General features: G+C 38.7%; 1 protein-coding gene across 1 annotated transcript in view; it reads left to right on the top strand.

The window, feature by feature from the left end:
- EYS (eyes shut homolog) overlaps nt 1-24,911 on the top strand; it is a gene marked incomplete at both ends in the record, with an annotated part of 593,802 nt that overhangs the window by 546,339 nt on the left and 22,552 nt on the right. The window contains 4 exons of the mRNA XM_084202609.1: nt 8,490-8,672; nt 13,692-13,858; nt 14,040-14,184; nt 20,510-20,684. Coding sequence (XP_084058735.1) covers nt 8,490-8,672; nt 13,692-13,858; nt 14,040-14,184; nt 20,510-20,684 — 670 coding nt within the window. The remainder of the gene's footprint in view (nt 1-8,489; nt 8,673-13,691; nt 13,859-14,039; nt 14,185-20,509; nt 20,685-24,911) is intronic.

Below are 24,911 nucleotides of genomic sequence, written 5' to 3'. Positions count from 1 at the left end.
CTTTTCTAACATTTCTGAATCAGATGGAGCATACTGCAGCCTAAGCAGGCTGGTGACAATGGCTCTGAGTTTATTTGCTATGCTATGCTTGTTGCAGACATCAATAAAAGCTTCCAAAAGCATGTCCATTTTTCCAAACATACATAACAAGATGCATTATCTCTCACTACACATTTTTCTTGCTTTTATCGTTCGATGACCATATTATTTTGACTGCAAGTTAACCATTATACATTGAAATGTCTCTCAGGAACCTACACAGCTACAGCATAATGGGCCAAGGGGAGGGGGAATGATAACATAAAACAGAAGAGAGTACAGGCCACATTGGTCAGGTGGAGGACATGGCCAGACAAGCATTCTGATCAATTTACACCTGCCTGGCCCTTACTGTCTCTGCATCCCTCTATTTTCCTCACTTGTTCCTCCCCAAATTTTGTCTTTTAGACCCCCATAAGTCCTGTGCTATTCCAAAATGCTCTTCACCTACATCTCATAATGTGTCCCATACCCAATGGTAGTTACACCCCTCTGTCCAAAAGGTGATCCACTGTTGACTCATTGTGGGGCGTGTCACACCTTGACACGAGGGCTGAAGGTGTCCTGACAGCCCTGGCAGGGATGTGGACCAGGTGCTCCTTCCTCTGAATCCTTATTTTGGGTCCTGCCTGCTGTTGTGCTCTGTGCTCCTCTGGGATTATGGAGATGGACCTGTGATGTTGGCTCCTGGGATAGGGGTGGGACTTGACTGTTGATTTGCAGAGTTAAATGCTTCTGTGACTTCCAGCTTGGCTGGGGGGTTGGGGTGAAGGGAAGGAGAGGAGAACACCATCCATACCCAACACTTTGGAAAAGAGACTTTGACACTACAGAGCCTATGCCTACATGGGCAGATTGACCAATTCCCCCAAGTGACTTTGCTTCTTTAAGCTGCAGATAAAGGGATCTATATAATTTAAATTGAGTCCAGTTATTGAGCTCTGGCTTTTCAGTAGATTTGCGTGAGAGCAGCCAGCATTCAAGCCCTTAGTCTGACAAATTTCCTTTCACATTTAACTTAGCAAAAAGTTGCTTGCATTTTGTTTTTGCACACTATATATCTCCTCTAGTGTTTAGTATCACAGAATTGATTAGAGTTGTTAAATTGCTACTGTCCCTGTAATCAGCCTTTACTTCTTTTTTCTTTCTTTCTGTTTTTGTTTACACTTCTATCTAAGCACAGAATGGAGGCATTTCCTGGTTTGTACAGGAGATTGATACAGTCTGTAAAACGTAAGATCACTATGTTTGAAATATCTGAGTGTAAGAAATTTTGATATATAAGATGCAGAATTCCGAAATAGTAAATATCAGCGTATCATTGTACTGTGGGATGGTAATGGCCTCCTAAATGCAAGTGAAGAAAGAATGGTTCATTCACCAGGACTGGAAATGTACACCTGGCTTTGTTTGAAATAATATGTTGCACAAGAAATAGGGCTCTTTTAGGAAGATGTTGGTCATAACATGAGGCCTTTTGCTGAGCCAAGAATCAAGAGCAAGCACTTTGTAAGTACAAATTCAGATTTAAAGGGAGAAGGATTTCAAAGGCAGGTGCATTGCTAAAATGAGTAATTGTGTCATTTGCCTGGTTTTAGACCAAACTTCAGCGGTTTAGTTTCACATATGTTCACATATGTGACAACATGAAGCAGAATCCTAACTGTGACGCTGTATTTAGCAAGCACACCCTGGAAAGGGTCATTCACAGCAATCTGTAAGGTTCTTCCTTGAAACATTTCTGAGCAACACTTCTGGTAATGTTTCACAGCCCTAACAATTCCAGCAGGTTTTTTGTGGGATGTATTCCCCCATGTATAAAATTAATTTCAAAGTGTTAAAGTGGGAATAGTCACTTGCTGCAAGTTCTGTAGAGTGAAAATCAGCCTGCAAGCGAACTGTTTCTGTGCAGCTATGTTTGGCACTCAATGTCACCTTCAGAGCTGTTTGGGTCTGCAGACTGAGTTGTGCAGTTCGGTGGCAGCAGATGCCCAAAGGGAATTTCCTCAGCTAAAAAATCTGCAGGGTTGCTCTTCTTACTGTTTAAGAGAATTTATTTTCTCAGTTATTTTGTTTTCACCGGGCCTCAATTTCCCCCACACCTCCAATGTCAAAAATGTCATAAAAATCGTAAAAAACACATAAAAGGACACTCACACACTATTAATGTCACTGCTGTACTAACAGTTTTTCAGAATCAGAGTTTCATCTCTGAGCAGTGAAGCCACTTTCAGTATTTCAAATTTCAGTTCCCAAAGTAAAACCGATGACTCCATGATTACAGATGCCACAAGACAGATAAAAGGAATCCATAAGTCCTGGAGGTGGGCAGGGAAAGTCATACACCTGAATGACCCATTAAGTGGATCACTAACCCTTGATACAACACCCTTACAGACATCAGGGGTGTTTTACTCCCACCTTGAACCCTCAGCTGGCACTGCACCATCCTGTGCATCTAGCACCCCTTATCTTTTCCTCCTTGGACTTCCCAGAGTTTCCAGTGAGAAAAGTGGGTTTGCATGGCAAGGTTCCCCTGCAGCCCATGGTTGGGACCATGGTGAGGCAGCTGTCCCCCCCCAGCCCATGGAGCCCCCAGAGGAGCCTGGAGGATCCACCTGCAGCCCATGGAGGATCCCAGGCTGTGAGCCCACGGGATGCCTGTGCCACAGCAGGGTCTGGCAAGAGCTGGAGCCATGAAGAGAAGAGCCCAGGCTGGAGCAGTTTGATGGCAGGATTGTGACCCTGTGGGAAAGCCATGCTGTGAAGAGCTGCAGGCCACAGAAAGGACTCACTGTGGAGAAGTTCCTGGAGGACTCTCTCCCATGGGAACCACCCCATACTGGAATGGGGGAGAGTATGAATAGTTCTTTCACTGAGGAGGAGGGGGTGGCAGAGGCCCCATCTACAATCCCTGTGCCCCATCACCCTGTGCCAGTCGTGGGGGAGGAGGTAGAGAACTCAGAACTGAAGTTGAGCCCAGGAAGAAAGGGAGGGAGGGGGCATATATTAAGAACTAGTTTAATTTCTCATTACCCTACTCTCCTTTGACTGACATTTTGTCCCCAAGTCAAGCCTGTTTTGTCCATGACAGTAACTTGTTGTCATTGGATGAGAGCAGACAAGCCCTACCTCAGCCTCAGAATTCAGCAGAAGCTTAAATTTAAGGAATGATTCTGGCCCACAGGTTCTAATGATGGCAAAGCAGATCTATTTATAAAAATGAATTGTTTATTAAATAGACAAGAGATAAGAGATGAAAGATCTTAATCAGTATGACTTACTACACAGTATAAAACTAAAGAACTACCAGTAGATTGCAGCATAACATAAAACAGTGCACTATATCAAGGGATATAGCTATATTAAAGCTAGCAAAATAAATAGTATTGATTAGGAGTCCAATGTAACTTACCACTGAAACGACAATAATGTGCACAGATTCCTTCACTTAATCCCTGGAGAGTAACAATGAAGCATCCCTACTCATGGGAGAAACTCCATATATTTCCAGGAAAATGTACAGGTTTCTGCTTTGTGAAAGTTTGGTGTGACTTATATAGTTGTAAATTGAGGCGTCTGTCAGTCAGAAATCTGGCTTATCTTCCCAGATGTCACTTCAACATTAAGATGTTCATTGGCAGCTGGGAGATACCAGACTGACCTTAACCCCATGGTGCCAAAATAACTCACTGCAAGACAGCTTGTCCTGCTTGGGTTACCTGACTGGCTAAGTAACAGCAGATAAGTTTGGGGGGAAGCAGGGAGCAAAGGGTGGGATGCCCTGCTACACTGGTGAGTGATCTTTCCCTGTCCTTATCACAGGCCAGGTAATCTCATTCTATTTTCACTGTCCATCTGAGGGGGGGAGTGACTTAGCTGCTTTGGTGGGCCCCTGGTGTCCAGCCAGGGTCAATCCACCACAGCTTGGAAGGCTGTGAAGTACAACACTTAGTAATAATTTCAGTACAACACTTAGTAGTAATTTCAATTCTTTTTTCAATATTGTCTTTGCAACAGCCCTGTGTATCACTTAGGGAATACTTCCCTGTGTATCACTTAGGGCAGACTACCTTGAGAGCTGCTCAAATGAAAGGAATTTGAAGTTGCTGGTCAACAGCAGCTGAACATGAGCCAGGTATGCCCAGGTGGCCAAGAAGGCCAGTGTCATCCTGACCTGTGTCAGCAATAGTGTGCCCAGCAGGAGCAGGGCAGGGATTGTCCCCCTGGACTTGGCACTGGTGAGGCCACACCTCAAACACTCTGTTAGTTCTGGGCCTCTCACCAAAGCAGATTTTGAGGGTCTGGGGTGTGTCCAAAGAAGGATAATGAAGCTGCTGAAGGGTCTGGGATACAGGTCCTATGAGGAGCAGCTGAGGGGACTGTGGATGTTTAGTCTGGAGAGGACTCAGGGGGAGCCTCATTGCTCTCTGCAGCCGCCTGAAAGGAGGCTGTAGTGAGGTGGGGGTCAGTCTTTTCTGCCATGTTTCAAGGGGCAGGACAAGAGGAAATGACCATGAATTGGACCATAAAATATGGGAGATTCAGATTAGCTATTACAAAAAAAAAAAAAATCATTGGAAGACTGGTTAGGCATTGGAATACGCTGTGCAGGAAGGTGGTGGAGTCACCATCTCTGGAAGCATTTGAGAGGTGTTGAGATTCTTGTGGATATGGTGATTATGGTGGTGCCAGGTTTTTGGCTTGACTGGATGATCGTGCAGGCCTTTTCAAACCTTGATGATTCTTTAATTCTATGAAATATGAGCAGATCTTTAGGAGAACTCTATACTATTAATCCTACACTGTATATGGCTGCTGGTCTTGGAGCCAGACACCGAGCTGGTAACTGTTCAGTTAGTCAGTGATAATATAAAAAACATATATAATCTGATGGCAGTTCTCTAGCCTGAAGTCTTTATCTCTTTATGCCCCTTTAATGTGTCTTGGTTTTTGCAATATATTTTAAAGCTATGGTCTGAGTTGTATTGCTAGTCAATGAAGAAGGAATTTGAACTCGTAACAGAAAATTCAAAGATAATGAAATGCTTATTCTGTTTTTTCTTTGTCACTTTGTTCTCCTCACTTTGTTAAGATTATTTTCAAAGTATAGTTGATTTTTTCTAACTCCCATTTTCTGTGCTCAGCTCTGATGAGATATACAATACTAGGGAAGTAAGTAGTCAACCATATTGATACATTTATATAATGGGATAATTTGTCATTATTTGTTTGTGAGTCAATGGGACATATCATGTGCTATTACTTGTTCAATACTGAGAATGCAGAAAAGCAGAATGATGAACGACATGGAACTGCCAGAGAGACACAGGACAAGATCAAGGACAAAAAGTTGATAAAAGACTTCAGTACTCTGTCAGAGTAAAGTGTATTTTAGTCACAGTGTTAATTTGGAGTGTGCAAGCAAGGCTCATAATCAAAGTTGTTGGGACACATCTCTGTTCTTTACCATGTCAGACTGTACACTGCAAGAGCAAGAGTAAAAATCAGTTTGGATGATGTCCAGACTGGAAAAGAAAAATAACCCAATGAAGATATCTGTGCTCTCTGCTAATTCAACCAGCCTCAAACATTTTACAAATACTGTTTGGAAGGACTGTGTTCCAATGAAAAAATTATGCAATTTTGTGCAATCTTGGCTCCATAGCTTTATAATGAAAAGGTAGAGAATAAAAAGAAAGGTGGAGCTGCTTTTTTTCCCCATGATTTTGCCAATCACTGTATTTTTCATACAGGGTTATTACTTTTTCTTTCAATTTTTAAGCTAAAAATACGTATGAGTATGGTAAACTAGTCTGCATTAAAATCAAATTAATGAAGGTCATTGCATGAAATGAATCTCAAACACTGATGCACATTTAATGTGGATAATCTTTATCCAGTCACTTCTGTGACTGGATAAAGATGTCTTGACAAACAATATTTGGTGTAGACAAGAAACATGATTTAAAATGTGCTGTAAAATCTATAAGTGCCAGTTCAGAGACAGATAAAATATGGAATAGCTGTCATGCTAGATAGATTGAGTTAGCCAGAAATATAAGCTTTTGACTCATTACTAATTAACATTTCTAAATACATTTTACTCTCCAGAGACCAGCTTAGGGAGGACTATTTGCAAATATACATATTTGCAAACATACATATTTGCAAACATATTTGCAGACATTTGCTCAGGATAGGGTGGTTAATTAGGTATTGCATCTGACTTCCACCAGGTGTGAGAAACTTCTTCAGTACAGTGGAGAAAACTGTGAACACGTTAACCAAAACAGTGTGTCACAGTTTCCTACTGCCCTAAAAAGTATTATTCCCCTTCAGGACTACATGCCTGATGGAGGCATAGCTCCATATGGTGCTCATGCAATCCTCCAGCTTTCTTGTAAGCCTTCTTTAGGTACTGGAAGGTTGCTACAAGGCCTCCCCAGAGCTGTCTCTTCTCCAGGCTGAACAGCCCCAGCTCTCTCAGACTCCTCCATGTCTTCATAGGAAAGGTGTTACAGCCCTGTGATGGATTTCGTGGGCTCCTCTGGACTTGTTCCAACAGATCTGTGCCTCTCTGGCATTGGAGGCCCTTTGTCAATCTTTAATCCAGCTTTATATGGAAGGCTGGAAGGAGCAAGTGGGAAGGCAAGAAAATAACTCCCCAATTAGAATGCTCCAAGGAAACAGCTGAGGCAATAGCATATCTCATCCTGGGCATAAGGAATTATGCCCTGTTGGGAATAACTTGTCAGGAATAGACTCTTCAGTGATCTCTGCTAGCAAACCAAATTACCTGGCTCTGTGAAGGTACATGAGAGAATTTGTTTTCTCATTATAAATCAAAGCAGGAAAAAACAATAAACACAAAGGACTCCTTTATTTTAAAATCTTATCTCTTGAATATTTTGTGGTTGATTAAATAAAGACAGCAAAAAAAGGGGGGGGGAAGAAAAGAAAGAAAAAGAAAGAAGGAAAGAAGGAAAGAAGGAAAGAAAGAAAGAAAGAAAGAAAGAAAGAAAGAAAGAAAGAAAGAAAGAAAGAAAGAAAGAAAGAAAGAAAGAAAGAAAGAAAGAAAGAAAGAAAGAAAGAAAGAAAGAAAGAAAGAAAGAAAGAAAAGAAAGAAAGAATACTTTACATCAAAGGAACAGTCTGTGTGTCATATTTTCCTGAATTAGCAAAAATACAGAATTTGAGACTCTTCAGTTGTGTTCAAGTAATCTAAGGGAATATGGGTGGATTGAAACTAACGTGAGATTTAAATAGGGGGGAGTTGTGTTGTGCCTCCAATTCAGTTCATGACTCACAGAGGTCTGAGGCTTGAGGTTGTGTTCAGTCAGACTCATTTCCAGTGTCCTGCTAATCAGGACAAAGCCACTGTTTCTTATTTTCTGGCTCCCATCTAAGATCAAGAGCAAGGCATAATGTGCTGCATGTGTGGAGTAGTGCTCAATAAAAGGCACAGTGCACTCTGTACTGCTGCAAATTCCAAGTCTGTGCCAGAAAAGGTTTGCCACGCCGGTGTCTGCACCTTTTCTCAGATGCAGGTATCAGGGCAATGTTTTCCACATCAGTGCCAATATGGCAGCTTTCCCAGGCTGCAAATTTAGAAACAAATTCCACGCTCTAGAGGTGGTGATGACATTTCCACAATTACATGTTCTTGTTTCTCCCACCCTGTAAGCATTTAGGTGCTTAGATGTACTTAGGCTAATACAGGTTTACCTGAGGAGTATTATAATCCTTTACTAGCGTTTCCCCATCTGGTTTGTGCATGGTGCAGATTTGTATTCCCTCCTGCCCCAGTCCCTCACACTGCCTTCATCAATAAAGCTGTGTCCAGTCACGTTTGCTGCCCAGGTTGGTTGGAGGTAACTTTTAAATCTAGTCCCAGACCCAGTCTTTCAGGATTAAGCTGTCATTCCTCTTTCTCCTGTTTTTACTGAACCATGTTGTCAATACAAGCATTATGTTTTGAGCATCAGCTCCAGGAACTGACTACAGCAGCCTGGCTACTGGGTGCCAGCCCTAGGAGCCATGTGGGTACTCAGCAGCAGCGCTCTGTTTTCTGTACAGACAGGTATAGGCTTGATTTTATCTGCAATTCATGTAGGTCCTGTTCGCTGTGCTGCAAATTCACACTTTTATGATGCTTCTTTTTCTTATTACCTCTACCTGTGAAGAATTATCATTCCATAACCTCGTCAGCACATTCTTGTACTCTCTTTCACTCAGATGCCTGTCAGAGATGGCATTTCCTTTAACAGCAAAATTTCTTTCTGTATTTTCTTTTTGTCTTTCTGAGTCCTGATTAAATATTACTGTTGTTTGTAGCAATGTTACCTAGAATCCAGGAGATGGCAGTAGTTGACAATAATTCATTTTTTAAACTAAGCCTGTTGAACCTTTTGCCCTAACACTGAATTTATTCTTTTTCTTTAATCCAGCTATTAATATTACTCAACCAAGTTTCAGTGGCACAGATGTCTTTGGCTATACCTCATTCCTAGCTTATTCTACAATCCCAAATATCACCTTCTACTATGAATTTCGCTTGAAATTTCAGTTGGCAAACCACCAGTCAGCTTTACAAGATAACCTGATTTTTTTCACTGGACAGAAGGGCCAAGGTAAGCTTTATTTGTACTACTTATCCTTACAAGCTTTCAAATTCTTATTCAACAAGTAGGATAAAAATATACACAGGTTTCTCTTGATTCTATTTAAATTATAATGTCATTAGTGGGAAAATAATCTCTTCAAAACTGTATTGTTTTGGAAAGACAGAGAAATCTATCAGGTTGTAGAAAGGTTCCTTTTTATTAAGGAGAAATATAATTGCTTCCAGTAATTGAAGTCAACACTTAATCTGAGGTAGTGTATTTCTGAACAAAATAAATGGAAACCCAAAGGCCAAGGTTCCTTTTTTCAGTTGTTAACACAAAATTTCATTACTGATCATTGAACTCTGTTATTCACATAAAATAGGAGACTCTCAACCCTGAGATTTCTCAATACAAGTTAACCCAAGCTAGCTACAAGTAAGTTGAGCTAAAGTCTGTGTAGCAAAGCATTCCATTTGGTCTGATTAACACAGCTGAGAAGCAGGTTATGTAAATCTACTTAGAGTATTTGTACTTAGATTTTAACAGTACTTAAGGTGTCTCTCCACTGCACCCCTCTGTGGTAGCCTGCATGGCATCAGCATGGCATGGGTAACAATATTTGTGTTCTGTCCATCTCAGCATTACTCCAAACAGAAGCCATAATACTAATGAAAGCTGAGAAAAAGTTTATATAATTTGATGCAGACATAAAGCAGTCATAGGTCATAGATACTTCATAAGAAGCAAAACTTGTTTTTATCTTAATCATTTCTGCAACTGGACCATGACCTAGCTTTTGGGTTTGGAGTGTCCTATGGAATTGTTATAGCCTAGAAGGGAGGTTGGGTGATGTGTCTTATGTCTAAACCTATCACAGTAGGAGAGTGATTTAGGAGTGATAGTAGAAGTGTCTACTACTTTAGTAGATATTTTACCATATCTGAAACATCACACAAGTTTTGCAGATATGGCCCTTGACCTACAGGAACCCTACACTCACGCTGATCAGTATCAGAAAATTAATGCTTCAGAAGAATGAAGTAGGGGACAAATTATAATTTGGTGTTTTAAGACACTGAGCTCCCAAAATGAATTATTAAAAATCAATTTTGGGGAGGCATTATGCAGTTACATATATATCTAGCAAAAAAATTGCAGTATATCACATCAGTAGGATACAGGGGATACCTCATTTGCTATGTTAATACATTTGATATTTTCTTAGGTCTTTCTTTCTATTACATTTCTTTGCTTAAACTCCTATACCCTCTGAGGCTTCTTCCCCTTTCTCCCTGTGGCAGACTTGCAAGAGTCAGACTGTTGCTGTATTGCAATGCAAATGAAAACTTGTTAGTGTAGAACAGCTCAGCAGTTTATCTATGATATAATTAAGTCTGCTACTTTTCATTTGCAAACATCATGTCAAATTTAGCTCAGCAGCACTTTAGTGTGCCATGAGACCCTGGTACTTAATTTCTTGGGTTGATTACACAAATTAACCTAGCACAGATCGGTATTAACCACTCTGAATGGATTTAAACTCAAAACTTATCTCTGCTTCTATCTGTGTGGAAATCAGAATTTGCTAATTTTTTTCCCAATCTTCAAAAGACATGGTCAAACCTGGTTGATCCTGCTAACTGAACTACATTCACATTATTTTAACTACATCCAGATAGAACTCCCATCATGCCGCATTTTAATCCTGTGACAGTCACCATTCACTCGCAGACAGCTTTTCCTGTCACTTGCTATTAATAATTTTTGTGGATGGATGAAATATTGTCTTTCTTTTTTGGGTAGTTGAGCAGAAATGGTGCACGGAGTTGAAACTACCTAAAACCTCTCCATCTAATAATTCAGAAAACAGCATTCAAAAGCCAGTGTCCACATAATTAAATTTTTATAAGAAACTCTGTTGCATAATGAACACAAATAAATAATTAGAACGTTCTTTTCCCCAACAAGAATGTACCACTACATTCAGGCATGTTTCTGAAGCCTTAGGAACTGAATTTCAAACACCTGTTTGAAACATTTCCAATTGTAGGAAATGTAAGCAAACAAAAAGCATACCAATTAATTCATTGTCTGTATTCAGGATGGAGAAAATGTAAATACAAAATGTAGAACACCAATGGTATGAAATAATCTGATTCTTTTTTGTTGCAATAATCAAAGGAGAACTCCAAAAAATTTTGCTTAAGTATAAAAGATACAGTGCACCAAAATTTGTCTCAAAAAGTCCTGCCTGCAGGGTGCACCATGTAATGTCAGAAGTCATTGTGGAATGTCATGGAATAATATTTGGCTGAACTGAGTTTTAAAAAAGAAGTTTTACTGGTGTCATTTTTATTAATGAGAATACTAGCATTCTGGGCTTGTTATGCAATTGCCAGGCAGAAACCTGGCCTTTTATTACTTTGCATGTCATCTGTGTGTGTGTGACCACTGTGGTACAGCAGTCTGGCGTTTCTGCATCCCCATGTCAAACAGCAGGTGGGCAGCCGCACACCTGCCAAGGGCAAGGCTCAAAAAACACAGAACAAGGAGGTGATGGTAAAGTGCTGTTGATAATTTGTGATTTTCTCCTCAGTTTAAATGGTTGGGGAGAGTGAGCACCCCACATTTTAACAACAAGAGCAGTTTCTTACCAAGTGAATGCCACTTATTTCACAAAGAAGATGCTCCTGTTTTAGCAATTTACGGAGTGTTGAGCAATAGCACCCTCAACAGGAGAAGCATGAGGGTTTTCCCAGCCAGTGATCTTCCAGTAAGGAAGCACTTTTTAATACTTCATTTGAATTTTCCCCTTTCTCCAATTCATCCCATTTCTTGTAGTTAACATTCTCTTGCAGCACCCTACCTTATTCCCCTCCAATGTTGTCTCTGCCCAAAGCACAGACATCAATTTCATAGCTAACCTCTTGTGAGTTATTATAAAATTCTGTCCCAATGCATAGCTAAAGTTAGAAGCTGTCTCATTTATGCAAACTATTAACATTATTTTATTCTACTCCATCCCTGACAGAGTTCAAGACCTTGACCATAAGACCTTGAACAACTTAGTCAATGGTATCCCATGGCAGTGGGTGTTGGGACTAGATAATCTTTAGGGTCCCTTCCAACTCTCAACTGTCTATGATTCTATGATTATCTTCATTATCAAGCCAGTTTTACAGAGTACTGACACTGCTATATTGCATGTCTTTAACATACTTTAATTCTGAAAAAGCATTTTAAAAAAATCAGAAAGCCTTTTAAATAACAGTTTGTCTTTAATGTGCTTCCCCTAGTTTTTCCAGTCAAATGACATACATACATTGTAGATGCTGCTGAAAACAGAAACTTTAGTAAAGGTTTTTAAAAGAGAATTGTTATTTTCAGTTTGGAAGTCCTTCACTGATAACGTGCCAGTGTAACTGAAAGCAATGGGATTTCATTCAGTTATTAATAAATAATGAACAAAGCATTGTAATAAAAAATGAATAGTGCTTGTGTTCCATACAACTGAAGTACCTGCACACTTTCTACAGAGGCAGTGGATTTATATTCTTTGGAATAAGGATTTATTTTTCTTTTTTCTATAAATTCCCATTGCATCAGAATAGTAACTCTAAAGAAAAAACAAATTTCTGTATAGAAAAAGCACAATAAAACAGATTCATTTCCAGGATATGAGATAAGGGGAATATGGCAGTTTTGGCTGTGAAGCAGCTGTGTGCAGAGCTTCAGCGGGAGGACAATATAAGTAGCATTGTTTCCTGGGGAAAAGCTTACTTTTATCTTTGGCAAATGAAGAAAATTCCCCATGCATTTGAGACAGGGGCATCAAAACACACATTTTAAATGAGGGCCATCATGTGACACTGGAGGAACAAATAGGAAGAGACCTTCCCTGAAACAAATACAAAACAATACAGCCTTATGAAACCAGAAGAAAATATCAAATAAAATGCCATGTATGGACATGAAATTGAGCACTGAATTGATTGAATTCACAGGAGAGTTGTAAAAAGAAATGGATAGCTCTGGATTTCAATTCAGGTCATCCTAAGGCACAAGTGAGAGCATTCTTCACTTTCACCATTGTTTGTATCCTGGTTCTTTTACCATAAAAAACGAACAGTTGGGGTTGATAAAAAGAAACAAGTTGATCAGGTTTTCTCTAAACAATGGTGGTTCCTCCCTTGCCTCCATGAGGAGAGAGACTGAATGCTCTTTAAAGATGACAGTGTAAAAATGTGTTTATTTTGCATGACCAGGTCCAGAAATTGAACTCTTACTCATGGGCGTTATGTCAGACTTAAAATCCTTCAATGTAAAGAAATTAAATTATTTACTACAAACTTGCAAATCAATCAGTTCTAACCTGAAAGTTAAGAAGGCTTAAAGAATTAAGGCTTGGCTGACCAAGGAAATTCCATCAATGAACCTCCTAGAGCTGCCTTAATCAGGGGCTGGTGAAATAAAATCTACAGGTGCTGCTGAGTCAAGGGCAGCTGAAGGAGCTTGATAGAAGCTGCTAGAGCTTCATCAGAGCCATGTCCCCGTTACTCCCCTTGCCTCAGGGCAGCAGTGTCCTCTGGTTTGGAGGCTGTTGAAGTACCTATAATGAATGAAAGCTGAAAGCATCCTAGAACAGGATTAAGTCAGGGCCTGTTCTCACCTGCAACTTGAATTTTTTTTTTTTTAAGATTTTGGAAGAAGTTGAAAATTTATTTTTATTCCGGGGGGAGAAGGAACAGCAATGACTGCAAAATCCCCCAGGATTGAAGAGTTGACAGTGTTTGTGGATATCACTCACTTAACTGTAGTATGAAAAAAAATCTTCTGTCAAAAATCCTATAAATGTTTAAAATCTCTGCAGTTTCTATTTTAAATACACAAGAATGCTGGAAATAGTATTACAAGTTAAACAGAGAATATTAGAAATGTAGAGTAAACTCATAAGCTTTCTGGCTACTATTTTTGGAGTATATTTTGCATACTGATGTTCACTAAATCCTGGAATAAGTAGCTATCCTTCTTTTGTTTTTTCAGGTCTGAATGGAGATGATTTCTTGGAGTTAGGCCTACGTAATGGGAGAGTGGTATATAGCTACAATCTAGGTTCTGGCACAGCAACAATCATTAGCAAACCACTTGATCTGACACTCAATATTCACGTCATCCGTCTTGGCAGAAATCTCCAGAAAGGCTGGCTGAAGGTAAAAAAGAAGGAGACCCCTAAGACAGCCTTTGGATGAAAGTGTTCTCTGTGTTTTTTCTTTTTTTTTTTTTTTTTTCTTTTTGTGCTTCCCTATAAAGCTGGGAGGATTTTCTTCACTAGGAGTTCCCAAATAAAGGCAAATCCCTTTGTTGTAACAAGTATTAATGTTTCATTGAAAGGTGGACGATCAGAAGAATAAAACTGTCACTTCTCCTGGGAGGCTGGTTGGACTCAATGTCTTCAGTCAGTTTTATTTAGGAGGCTATCGTGAGTATACTCCAGAACTCCTGCCAAAGGGACCCAGATTTAAGAATGGCTTTCAAGGTAAAGATGGCACCATTTTCCATTCCTTTTAATACATGCATCACATGGTATATCTTTCTTTCATAGGCAACTGAAACAATCTCTGTCTTATCAGGAAACAAACTAGAATCTCCTTGGCTGAATTTCCTGTGGCTTTTTCATTATTTCACTACGATAACTAAGAAATTATGATGCAAAAAGAAGCTGTGCTAAATAATCTTAATAATTTCTGTTTCTGCTAAAATGGAAGTTTTCCATTGCGATGTTTGCCATGTAATCTCTTCTTGTGTGTCCCTGTTCTACAGCATCAATTCAAAAGGACTTCCTTTCTCTGAAGCAGTTTAGATTCTGCTCCCACTGTGACTGGCCGTGCTAGTTTGGGTAACAGATTTCCCACTGAAAACTTCTTTCTAAAAGAAATCTGATTTTTTTTTTCCTGGCATTATGATCTAGGTCTCGAGACAGGACTTAGCTAATTCCTTTTGTAAATATTTATCAAGCAGATAATAATTTTTAAATTTTTACCTTAAAACTGATATTGAAGCTTTATTAATCTGTTTTCAACTCCTACCAGATCAGCAATGAAGCAAAGGACTTGTTCCTAACACTTTATTTTTGTTCTTTACTTCCAAAGAAACAAAGTCCTTGATATTTACAAGGTAAAATTTCAATTAATTTTAAGTACTTGAAAGCCTTTCAAATGAAAAGAAAACATTTTGCAATTGTAAAACGGAGTTTGAGTTTTCAATTATGAAACTGAGGGTATGTTAGGAAAGTCAGGCATAGCAATAAGACTCACTTTAATGCACTAAAACACTGCATTTCCATTAAGCCCATGCACCTGCTTTCTTTCCAGCCATTACTTCACTTTTTGTTCTGACACTCAAATTTCCCCAAATTCAGTTTCATATTGTATAGTCACCTTCTCCCTCAGAATGTCATATGAATTAACATCTCTTCTGTCTCTCTCTGTCTTTTCAGGAATCATGGATTGTAGTTATACCTTTCATAGCCTCTTAGCAGCTTGAAAATTGGCATATCACAAAACATAATGTCTGTGTGACTTCATAGGGTCAATATCTGTGAAGTACTTTTGGCCTTTTTATAGACATTAGTTAGGGGTGACTAACAGGAATCTCTAATGCTTTACTTAAGCACAAATATTTTGAGTTTTCCAGGTTGCTCATGTTCCAAATGTGATGACCAAATTTCTACAAATTCAATATGAATAATTTTTAAAAAGCCTCAAAGTTCATGCACTGTTATTTACCATACTATTTATTTATTTTTTATATGCGCTTTAACAAGAGATGTTACTGCAAAATTTTGGGAAAGATGTAGCACATAAACAGTGTTCTCTTTGTCCCTAGCATTTACAGTATTAAGACTATTACATTTGCCAATTTATTCCATGCTCCTGCTCCCAGCAGCAGCTTGTCTCTGTTCTCCAGAGCACAGTGACTTTTAAGGAATCTACATCTTCCTATGATCAATTTCCTCCAGTGTTTTCTTACATAGTCAGCATCTCATTTGTTCCTCTAGCTCAGAAATCTCCCCAGTTCCAGTTCTCAGGATCTTCAGGATAAGAAATAAACCTCCACAGATTCTTTTTCCAGAGTGGGAATGACAATACCACTAACAGAGGAGAAAATTTTGAATTATTTTACTTCAGCCAAACTGCAGCTGTAGGGATCTCACAGAAACTCTGGAAGTGACAGCCAAGATAAATTTATCTAGAACATAGTAGATTAAACCACTCAGAGTTTTGGAACCCTGCTGTTGGCTCCTTTTAAAGACATGATTTATTAAAACCCTTTTGCTTCCAATACCAGAGTGTACCTCTCCTTTTGTAAGAAATGGATGAAGAAGCATTGAGACCAGCCTTACTGCTGCAGACTAAATGTCCCCAGTGTCAGTGTGCAATAATTTAGGATTTTTACTCTGTACAACTACAGTTTCAGAGCATTCCTACCCTGACCTGCATGCCTTTAGCACTTGTTCAAGACATTTCCACAGAGAAGGAGGAAACTGAACACAAATGTTTTTTAAAAATTGTCATTTAATAATCAAAAGTTGTGGAATGTTTAATTTAGAAAATCAGCACCTAAAGATTCTTTTGAAAGGCTGAAGGATGGTTGATGGTACTGTAAGCAATGTGCAAAGTTTCATTCAGTCCCTATGACAAGCTGAAGAAACTGGTAAAGGTGAACCTCAGATGAAGCAGCCAAGTTCATGTGGGCTTTGAGGCTCTTTGCACTTAATCTGAATTTGAGGTTCCTTGGAGGCTTCCAGGAGCTTTTTGTAAATGGGATGGTTTACTCAAGTGTTTAGCTTTTTTTCACTTCCTGTAACAGTGTAATTAAGGGACCTTGAGAGTTTTCTGAGCACACTGCAGATGCTGTCAAAACTCAAATGTGATGTTTAGGTAGCTGAAGGTCTTGTGGCCAAAGAGACTCAGCTTGGTCATTAATGGACAATCTGAAAAGGGAGCACAAAACCAACTGACTCATGTTCAAAGGTCTGCACAACTCAGCACTATGACTCACCTACACAAAATAAGACAGAGAATTATTTGGGAAAAGCTGGAAGTTACAGCTGAATTTCAAGCCCTTCCATCTCTGAAAGAGGCAGAGAGAAATCTGGTGTCAGGGACAAAAGAGGGAGAGTTCTGATGTTTCATGCTCTCTGCTACCATGACTGCAGGATGCAGTCTCTAGCCATCAATAAGTGAGGAGCAGAGAAAGAGGAGCAATTGATTTTTCCTGTGGTCCCGTTCCTAAGCAGGATGAAGCATGGCTATAGAAGTAATCTGTTGTTTGGCAGCAAATATTATTAAAAGGAGGAGTAAATAGGCTAAAGAAACTCTTTCCACAGAGCTGAACTGTTGAAGAACCTCTTTCATGCTGAAAGAGCCATCTCTTCACATAAATTATTTTGCAAAGTAAATAAAATTGCAGGTACTGTAGTCACTTTTTAAAAATAGAGTAAACCCAGCACACGGTTGAGTTCCAAATGGATACAAACATAGCCTTTCAGTCAAAGTTTAAGCTCAGAATAAGCTAGAATACTGGACAAGCCTGCCAAGGTTAAGACTACTTATCTTTATGTTCCTGCACCACCGATGTCACAGAAGGAAAGTGAGTTCTGAACTGGCTTTTAGTCAGTGCTGTATTATTCACACAGGTACCTCTGGGTGTTTGGGTCACAGCTCAGAAGACCTGAGTAGTCACACTCAGGGCCATCTTTTAGACCAGCACTCCAACACCCCATTACTCACAAACAGCAAAGAAAGACAGGGGGAAAGCAAAGCATTTAAGGATAGGTAGGATTTAAGAAATCTGTAAATTCAGTATTTCATTCAGATACAAAATATTTATCAGTGTATCTATTTCTGTCAGTTCTCTTGCTGCACTTTTAGTATATCTTGAAAATGCATGCTTTGTGTACTTTTTAGTCAAATTAGCAAGGGACCCTAGCAAGAAATTCTAGGGAAAATTCTTTGTGCAATAAGGATATATCAGAAAAAACAAACAAAAAGTAAAGCTGAGCAGTGAAATAATATATTTTATGACAATCCCTCAAGTTAACTTAATCCATTGTTAGTGGTTCTTAAGTGGTTTATGAGCTCTGCTTGACTGGGGTGAAAGCTATAAAACAAATTGATGGTGAAAAAGGTCAATAATAGGCCTAGGTGTGGTCTGAGAAGCCACAATTCAAAAGATTGCAAAAAAAGAGTAGTATGCCATCTGTGAGTGCACAGTCTTGGTGTCTGATTTCTGTTTACTTGCATAAAACTGATGTTCAGGATCATGCCAAGTTTAACTCACAAAGTCGGGAACTTCGAGTTCCTCTTGTAAACTTGGCTGTGTCAGGAAACCTCTCCAGTATTCAGGATAGTTGGCAGCCTCTCATTAAAAGGGGCCCAGAACTGGCAGAGCTAAGGAAATTCAGGTCAGAAACAAGGCACATTCATCAGCTGATCCCTCTGCAGAAGGTTGTGTAGTTCTTGCTACAATAGGCTCAAATTGCTGCTCTGACTCATTAAATAAAAGATTCAGCTTAACTTAGCTGGGCCAAAACACTCTTGCACCTTTTACATGCTTTGTTTGCCAGTGCTCAAGAACTGTTCCTAACCCAGATGGCGCAGTTAAACTGTGGCTGGTACACTCAAACGAGTCATCAACACAAATGCCAGTTTATTTTCCATGATGACCTTAAAGTCCTTGGGGACTGGCTGTGCTTTCCATTGTTTACGCAGAGCTCTGGGCTGCGTTTTCTTAGCACTGCAGCAAGACCCAGGAGAACAGAACATGCTTTATCTGCTGCTGATAAAGAGATGAAACATTAGTTAGGATTTACCAAGCATAAGGCAGCTTAGAAAAACAACCCAGTAAAAAGCAAAGAAACAATAATACAAAGATCGGAAATAATCATCAAACTAGGTTATTTTTAAGTTACTTATTAGGAGTTTCTGAATTAACAGTTATGTGTCAATATAGACAGAGCTACAAAATGTGTGAAATATGGAAATAGCCTAAGAAAGCTACTTTCAATATCATGAAACTGTGGTTAAAATAGTTATCTTGCTTGTAGATATTACTTATATTTTGTTAAAAAAAATTATGCAACTAGAAAAAAATCACATTGTATATTCATTGGGTCTTTCAGATGCAAGTCTACTTCTTTCATGATTTCAGTGAATTGTGCAAAACCTCATGTTAAGTGATGCTTTTAAAAACAGTGTAATGATTACTTGCCATTGCCATATCATATCCTTTCCCTGATTCTAATATTAAGCAGAGAGCCTCGATATGCACTGCCAAATTCCAACTCTTCCTGTGATTTCAGGCGCTGTACGAATTTGCAATGTCTCAGCTAAATTTTTTAAATCATCTTTAGAAAGCTCTGAGCATTTTCAAATGCATTTATGTACTAGTTTAACTAATGTGGTTTAAAACCTGATTTTTAGTTTGAAATTGTATATATATTTATGTATAGATCTGGATGACATTTCAAATATGTTTAAGGCTACCTTTAAATGTGACTATACATCACTTGGATGCTGGGGTACATTTTGAAAGGTCATTTAGGATTTGCTCCAAAAAGATATATATTATAAATTATATAGCATCATCTTTAGTTTTGCAGTATAGAAATAAGCACATAGAGCCATAAAAAGTATCCAGAAGTACTGATGACTTCAGTAAGGCTGACAATCCTGTGACACCACCAGGAAGAGCAAAGTCCCTCCAAAGGGGCAGTCCCTGGAAAGCTCACAGGCTAGGCAGGAGCTGCTGGGAAGGAGCAAGCAGGGAACACCTCTGCTTCACTCCTCCTTTCACTTGGGATACCAATGGACATCCAAAAAAAATCAGAGCATGGATCCAGGCCCTGGCATTCAACCATCTTTACAAAACAACTTTACAAATCAATTATTACAACATTCCCTGACAAATATTTATGAGAATTATTGTTTTCCCAAACAATTCTTTAGTGTGTTCAGGGACTTGAAAATAGTCTTTGAATCGTTTCCCAATGGCAGTCTGCATGCAGCTGTACTCTTCTGGAAAGCAATAAAAGTTTGATAATAAAATTGTGACTATGCCAGGTCACTTGGCCACATGACTGAGCAATGGGCCCAGAAGTGTTTACCTTGCTAGTATATGTTAATCTTTTAAATTATTTTATGAGATTAAGGGCCTGAAGAAGCAATCTACCTCAACCTAAAAATGTCATGTGTGACATGATCTGCATGTACCAAGGACTGAAGCAGTCACTTGAGAAGGGAAGAATTTGAGTCATTACCTGAAGGGGTCCTTTTCAGCCTATGGAAATTCAAGTCCACATTCCTTACTTGCATTATATTATTTGATGTCATCTGGATTCTATTATATTTTATATTAAGTAGATTTCTTGCTGTCTGTTTTTTTTTTTTCCTTAGGTTTTTGGGGCTTTGGTTGGTTGATTGGTTGGTTTTTTGGTGTTTTATATTTTTGGGGGATTTGTGACTATTTTTTTCTGATATAGACACATTCCTGTAAGAGCATGAGTGTGTAAACACAAAATTGCACCTAGTCACTGAATTTATATTCTGGTCTATTCCTTAAGAAATTATTTATTTTGTTTTACCCACCATTAAATTAAGGACTTCTGGTCATCCACTCATTTGCCTGAACAGAAAACAGCTGGTCTACCTTTATCTCCTGTAGATGGAATGGTTGCCATTCACTGAAGATATTCTGGAGGAACCCATTCACTGAGGGCTGACACTCTCCTGTTGTTCAGTTTGTTTTGCCTTTTTCTATCTATTTTAAACTTAATTTCTTTCTCTCTTTCTATTTTTGAGGCTGCATTTTTGATGTTCAAGTTCGCACCAGCCTTAAGAAAGGGTTTAAAGCACCAGGAACTCCAGAAGGACACCCCAATTCTGGTCGCAGTGTTGGACAATGTAAAGATTCCCCATGCAGTTTAATAAAATGCAGAAATGGTGGCAAGTGCATAGAAAGTGGCTCTACTGTTTAGTAAGTATATATGTAGTAATATATATGTATTATATGTAATATATATATATATGTATATAGGTATTATATGTCATATATATGTAATATATGTAGTAGTAATATGTATATATATGTTTTTAGACACAGCACAGACTGTCCCTAGACTAATAACTATAGTAATTTATTGTGTTCATAACAGGAAGGAAAGGAAGGAAAGGAAGGAAAGGAAGGAAAGGAAGGAAAGGAAGGAAAGGAAGGAAAGGAAGGAAAGGAAGGAAAGGAAGGAAAGGAAGGAAAGGAAGGAAAGGAAGGAAAGGAAGGAAAGGAAGGAAAGGAAGGAAGGAAGGAAGGAAGGAAGGAAGGAAGGAAGGAAGGAAGGAAGGAAGGAAGGAAGGAAGGAAGGAAGGAAGGAAGGAAGGAAGGAAGGAAGGAAGGAAGGAAGGAAGGAAGGAAGGAAGGATATGCAAATGTGCTTTCTCCCTCTGTGCATACAGCCTGGGCACTCAGCTCCATCTACACTTGTCTCTCAGTGTAGATGGAGCTGAGTGCCCAGGCTGTATGCACAGAGGGAGAAAGCACATTTGCAGTTCCAAATTGTTGTTGAGTGTCAACACTTCCATTGTAATAAATTTTGTTTTCAATTACTTTGTAACGCAGCTGTAATACCTTTGCTGATGAGGATTTTTTATTTTAAAAGTATCTGCCAAGATTAATTATGCTTGCTTCCTCTTATGTGCTTTCACATGTTCATTTATTTCCACATATTTGCATAAATTTTTTAAAAAGAGAAAAGTGCTGATTTAAAACTTTTTAAGATACTGACTGAAAACATTGCAGACAGCAAGACAGATTTGAATGAGAAAAAAGGCTTTGCACTGTGGAGCCTCTGTATGATGCTTCTTAAAACAATAAAAACCTGTCCTTCTGTGTGCTATGGAGGAAAACATTTGCATATCTGTCAAGCCAAAAACAATCTACTGATTCTGTGTTGGAGAGAGAATTATATGGTAATTGGGTTTGCTGCCTGTGACACAAATCTTCACCTATAAGAAAATTTGTACAAAAAGCCTCTTTCTAGAGCTAGTAAACTGTACTGATATTGGGAAAATTGACCCCAAGATTAGCACACAGATTGCTCCCCATTCCCCTTGCGAGTGTATTTATATTCTCCTAAATACAGTAATTAAGGAAATGCTTTAAAAAACGTAATTTGGAATTGCTTTCTGATTGTTGCACTATTGCATGTCACAGCTGTTGCACTTTGCAGGATCCTCCCAGAGCTGTTAAACCCTTGACATTTGATCTTTCTGAGGAACAAGAAAGGATAATGGTTGCCTTTCCCCTTGTGAGCATATTAGAGGCAATACACAACCAAAAGTGCAAGACAAAAAAAGCAGAAATGTGGGCTGAAACATCCCACTCCCACCCCACCTAAAACCTTGCCTCAGCAATTTACTCAGCTGTGCTAAGTCACCTTCATGTCCATAAGGTGAACCACCACCAGCAGCACACAGAGCACATTTGGAAAGCAGGTGGCAGGCTAGAATGGCAGCTGGTGACAGGAAAACATAGCAAGCTTGGTATTATAGGCAAAGTTCTTTTTCATCATTACAGTTTGTATTCCAGATTAGTTTAGGGATTATTCTAAAATTTCTGGGGCATTGGGGGAAGGGGGGAGGGATGGGGGGAAGGAGGGCCTAATTTGGTTTTTCTGTGGTTTGTTTGTTTGTTTGCCTTTAATTTATAGTGACCTACTATTGAATTCTATTCCTGTCCCCATGTCTCAGGACAGGTAGATCTTCACACAGCAGGTATATGTGCGTGCATGTGCCAGTAATGGCCACCTTTTCCTCTCGCAGAAAAAGTGAAGCATTGCCAAATGGATGTAGCTTAGATTTAATTTCTGTCAAAGTGCAGTTGCTGTCAATATTGTCTCAATATATTTTCTCAGAGGGAACTTCTTTCTATTTTCAAATCATCCGTGTTCCTTTGAAGAGCAGAGTCCTTGAGGGAACTGGATTTGTGTTCAAATATTTTCTTTGCTGAAATGAGATCTCTCCAGAGGTTTTGGTTGCTGTTTTGAGCTATTTTTATGTCTTCCTTTCACCACACTGCCAGAAAGTGTGCAGTGCTGTTAAGCTGTAGATTCAGTTGCTATAGGGATAATGCTTTGATTTAAATAGAAAGAGAAATATGCAGCATTAATCTTTACATGCTGGCCAGCAACAGAGCACAACTGCTGTGTTTTAACAAAAAAAAAAAAGGTAATTACTTGAATAATAAAATTAAGTATATAATTTTCAAGGGACAATAATATCCCTTATTATTTTATTTGTGGCACAAAATTATGGACAATAGAAAATTACATGTAACAAGATTGTCTGCTAGGTGTTATGACTACTTCTTGTTGGTGAAGTAAGAAAAAAGTGTATCTTGTGTGCTCTTTGAACAGATCAGACAAAATGGAAAGGATCCAGTCAGCTAAATGTGAGCATGTAGTGTCACTTCAGACACCCCTGGGTAGATGTTTGGCCATCAGCTGTGGCTTCAGAAGAATTTGGGACTTGAATGATTTTTTGTCATATCTCCAAGCCTCATGTGGATTTCTCAGTACTTTTTAGCTTTCAAAGAGAACAGCCACTCAGGTTTCAGAAATTAAATCATACCCCATATGTGTGGGGTGGCCCATAAAAGGAGCTTCTGTAGTCTCATTATTAGGCCAGATTCAATTAAAATAATTTGCAGTGCAACTACAGAATCAATATGGAACACAAGGACATAACTTTCATACTCTATAAGGGAAAAGACATTTCTCTGTTTAATAATCATGGTTTAAAACAATACAAGGTTATGTTTTGGGGGTGAATTTGCTATCTAAGATTTTTAATCCAATTTGCCTTATTTAATAGGACACTTTTACAGCATTCCATGGTTCTCTTTGTTTAAATACAGCTGATTCACTTCCAATCTTGTTTTCTTCAGGCTCCATCCTTACCTTCCAGCCTGAAGATAGACTGGTTTTTGTTAATGCTCTGGTTTTCCACTGTGTGAATTTGAAACCACTCTTATTTAGAAATTTCCTTCCTTGCTCAGAATTTTTCCACTGCAAAACAAATTCAAGGACTGTATCCAGAAATTTCCAGAGGATTGGGCAACCTGATGGGGCTGATACATGCCTATATGGATTTCAAATGTCCTGCACTATCTGGGATACCTAAATGATGTTGAGATATGTTTCAGTTCCTCCTGGAGAAGTGTTTGGAGGTCAGACAAGATACTCTAGGGAGTTTCAGATGTCACTAAACATCTGCCTAATCTCAGCTGGTCTAACTAATTTGATTAATTAATGAAGCTTCTGATCTCCATTGAGTATATGCCCATCTTGCATATAGAATCCTAAATTCAGGTGTCCAAATGTGCAGACTTGAACACCTCCTTTTCTGCTATAAGATTACTTCCCATTTGCATAGCTATGGGAAATTCCATATTTGTTAGCATTGAGAACAACATTTTAAATTGCCTATTTTTCATATCTAATGGAAGAATGTTTTTTGTTTCATTTTGGATCTAAGTAATCCTTTCAATTCTTCACTAATCCTTTAGGATCTTTAGTTATTTCACTATAAAGTTCAAGTTTGATCAGGATTTTATGTAGTAACACACAGACACACTTCTTACATATTTTATGTGTAAGATTACTTTTCATTACTTTTTTTTATTGTTGCCTGAATTTTGATAAAAAACTTTTGGGTTTTGGTTCATAAACAACAGTGACATACACTTGTCCTCCTTGCTTATGTAGAAACTGTGTTATTTGTTTGAGAGCTCATTTTGGCTTTTGGTAAGGAACTTTGAACCTGAATAAACCACTCTATGTGATTCTAAATAGGTTTTTAAATCCCTGAGAGTCAAGTCACTAGTGTAAGCTATTAGGCTCTCCTGGTCTGGAAAAACAAGCAACCAAAATCAGGAAGACATAGAGAAAACTAGACCAGCATGGCAGGCCACATGCTGGAAAATACTTAAAACATTTCCACTTCCTTCATGTCTGTAAAGATTAGGAAATTTTGGATCTAGCTTCTCAACAGCAGTCCAGCTTGCTTAGGCTTGGTAAATAGGCTTCATTTGTTGACAGATCATTGCTACTGTAGGCCAGCAAACAGTTTCAGCTCTGTGCAAATAATTTTAAATTAATTTAAAAACCTGACTTCTGTTAGGTCATAAGAGACAAGAATTAAAAGAAATTTA

The sequence above is a fragment of the Fringilla coelebs genome (assembly GCF_963513975.1).
Source record: "Fringilla coelebs genome assembly, chromosome: 3".
Lineage (NCBI taxonomy): Eukaryota > Metazoa > Chordata > Aves > Passeriformes > Fringillidae > Fringilla > Fringilla coelebs.
This window is presented reverse-complemented; position numbering and strand designations above follow the sequence as displayed.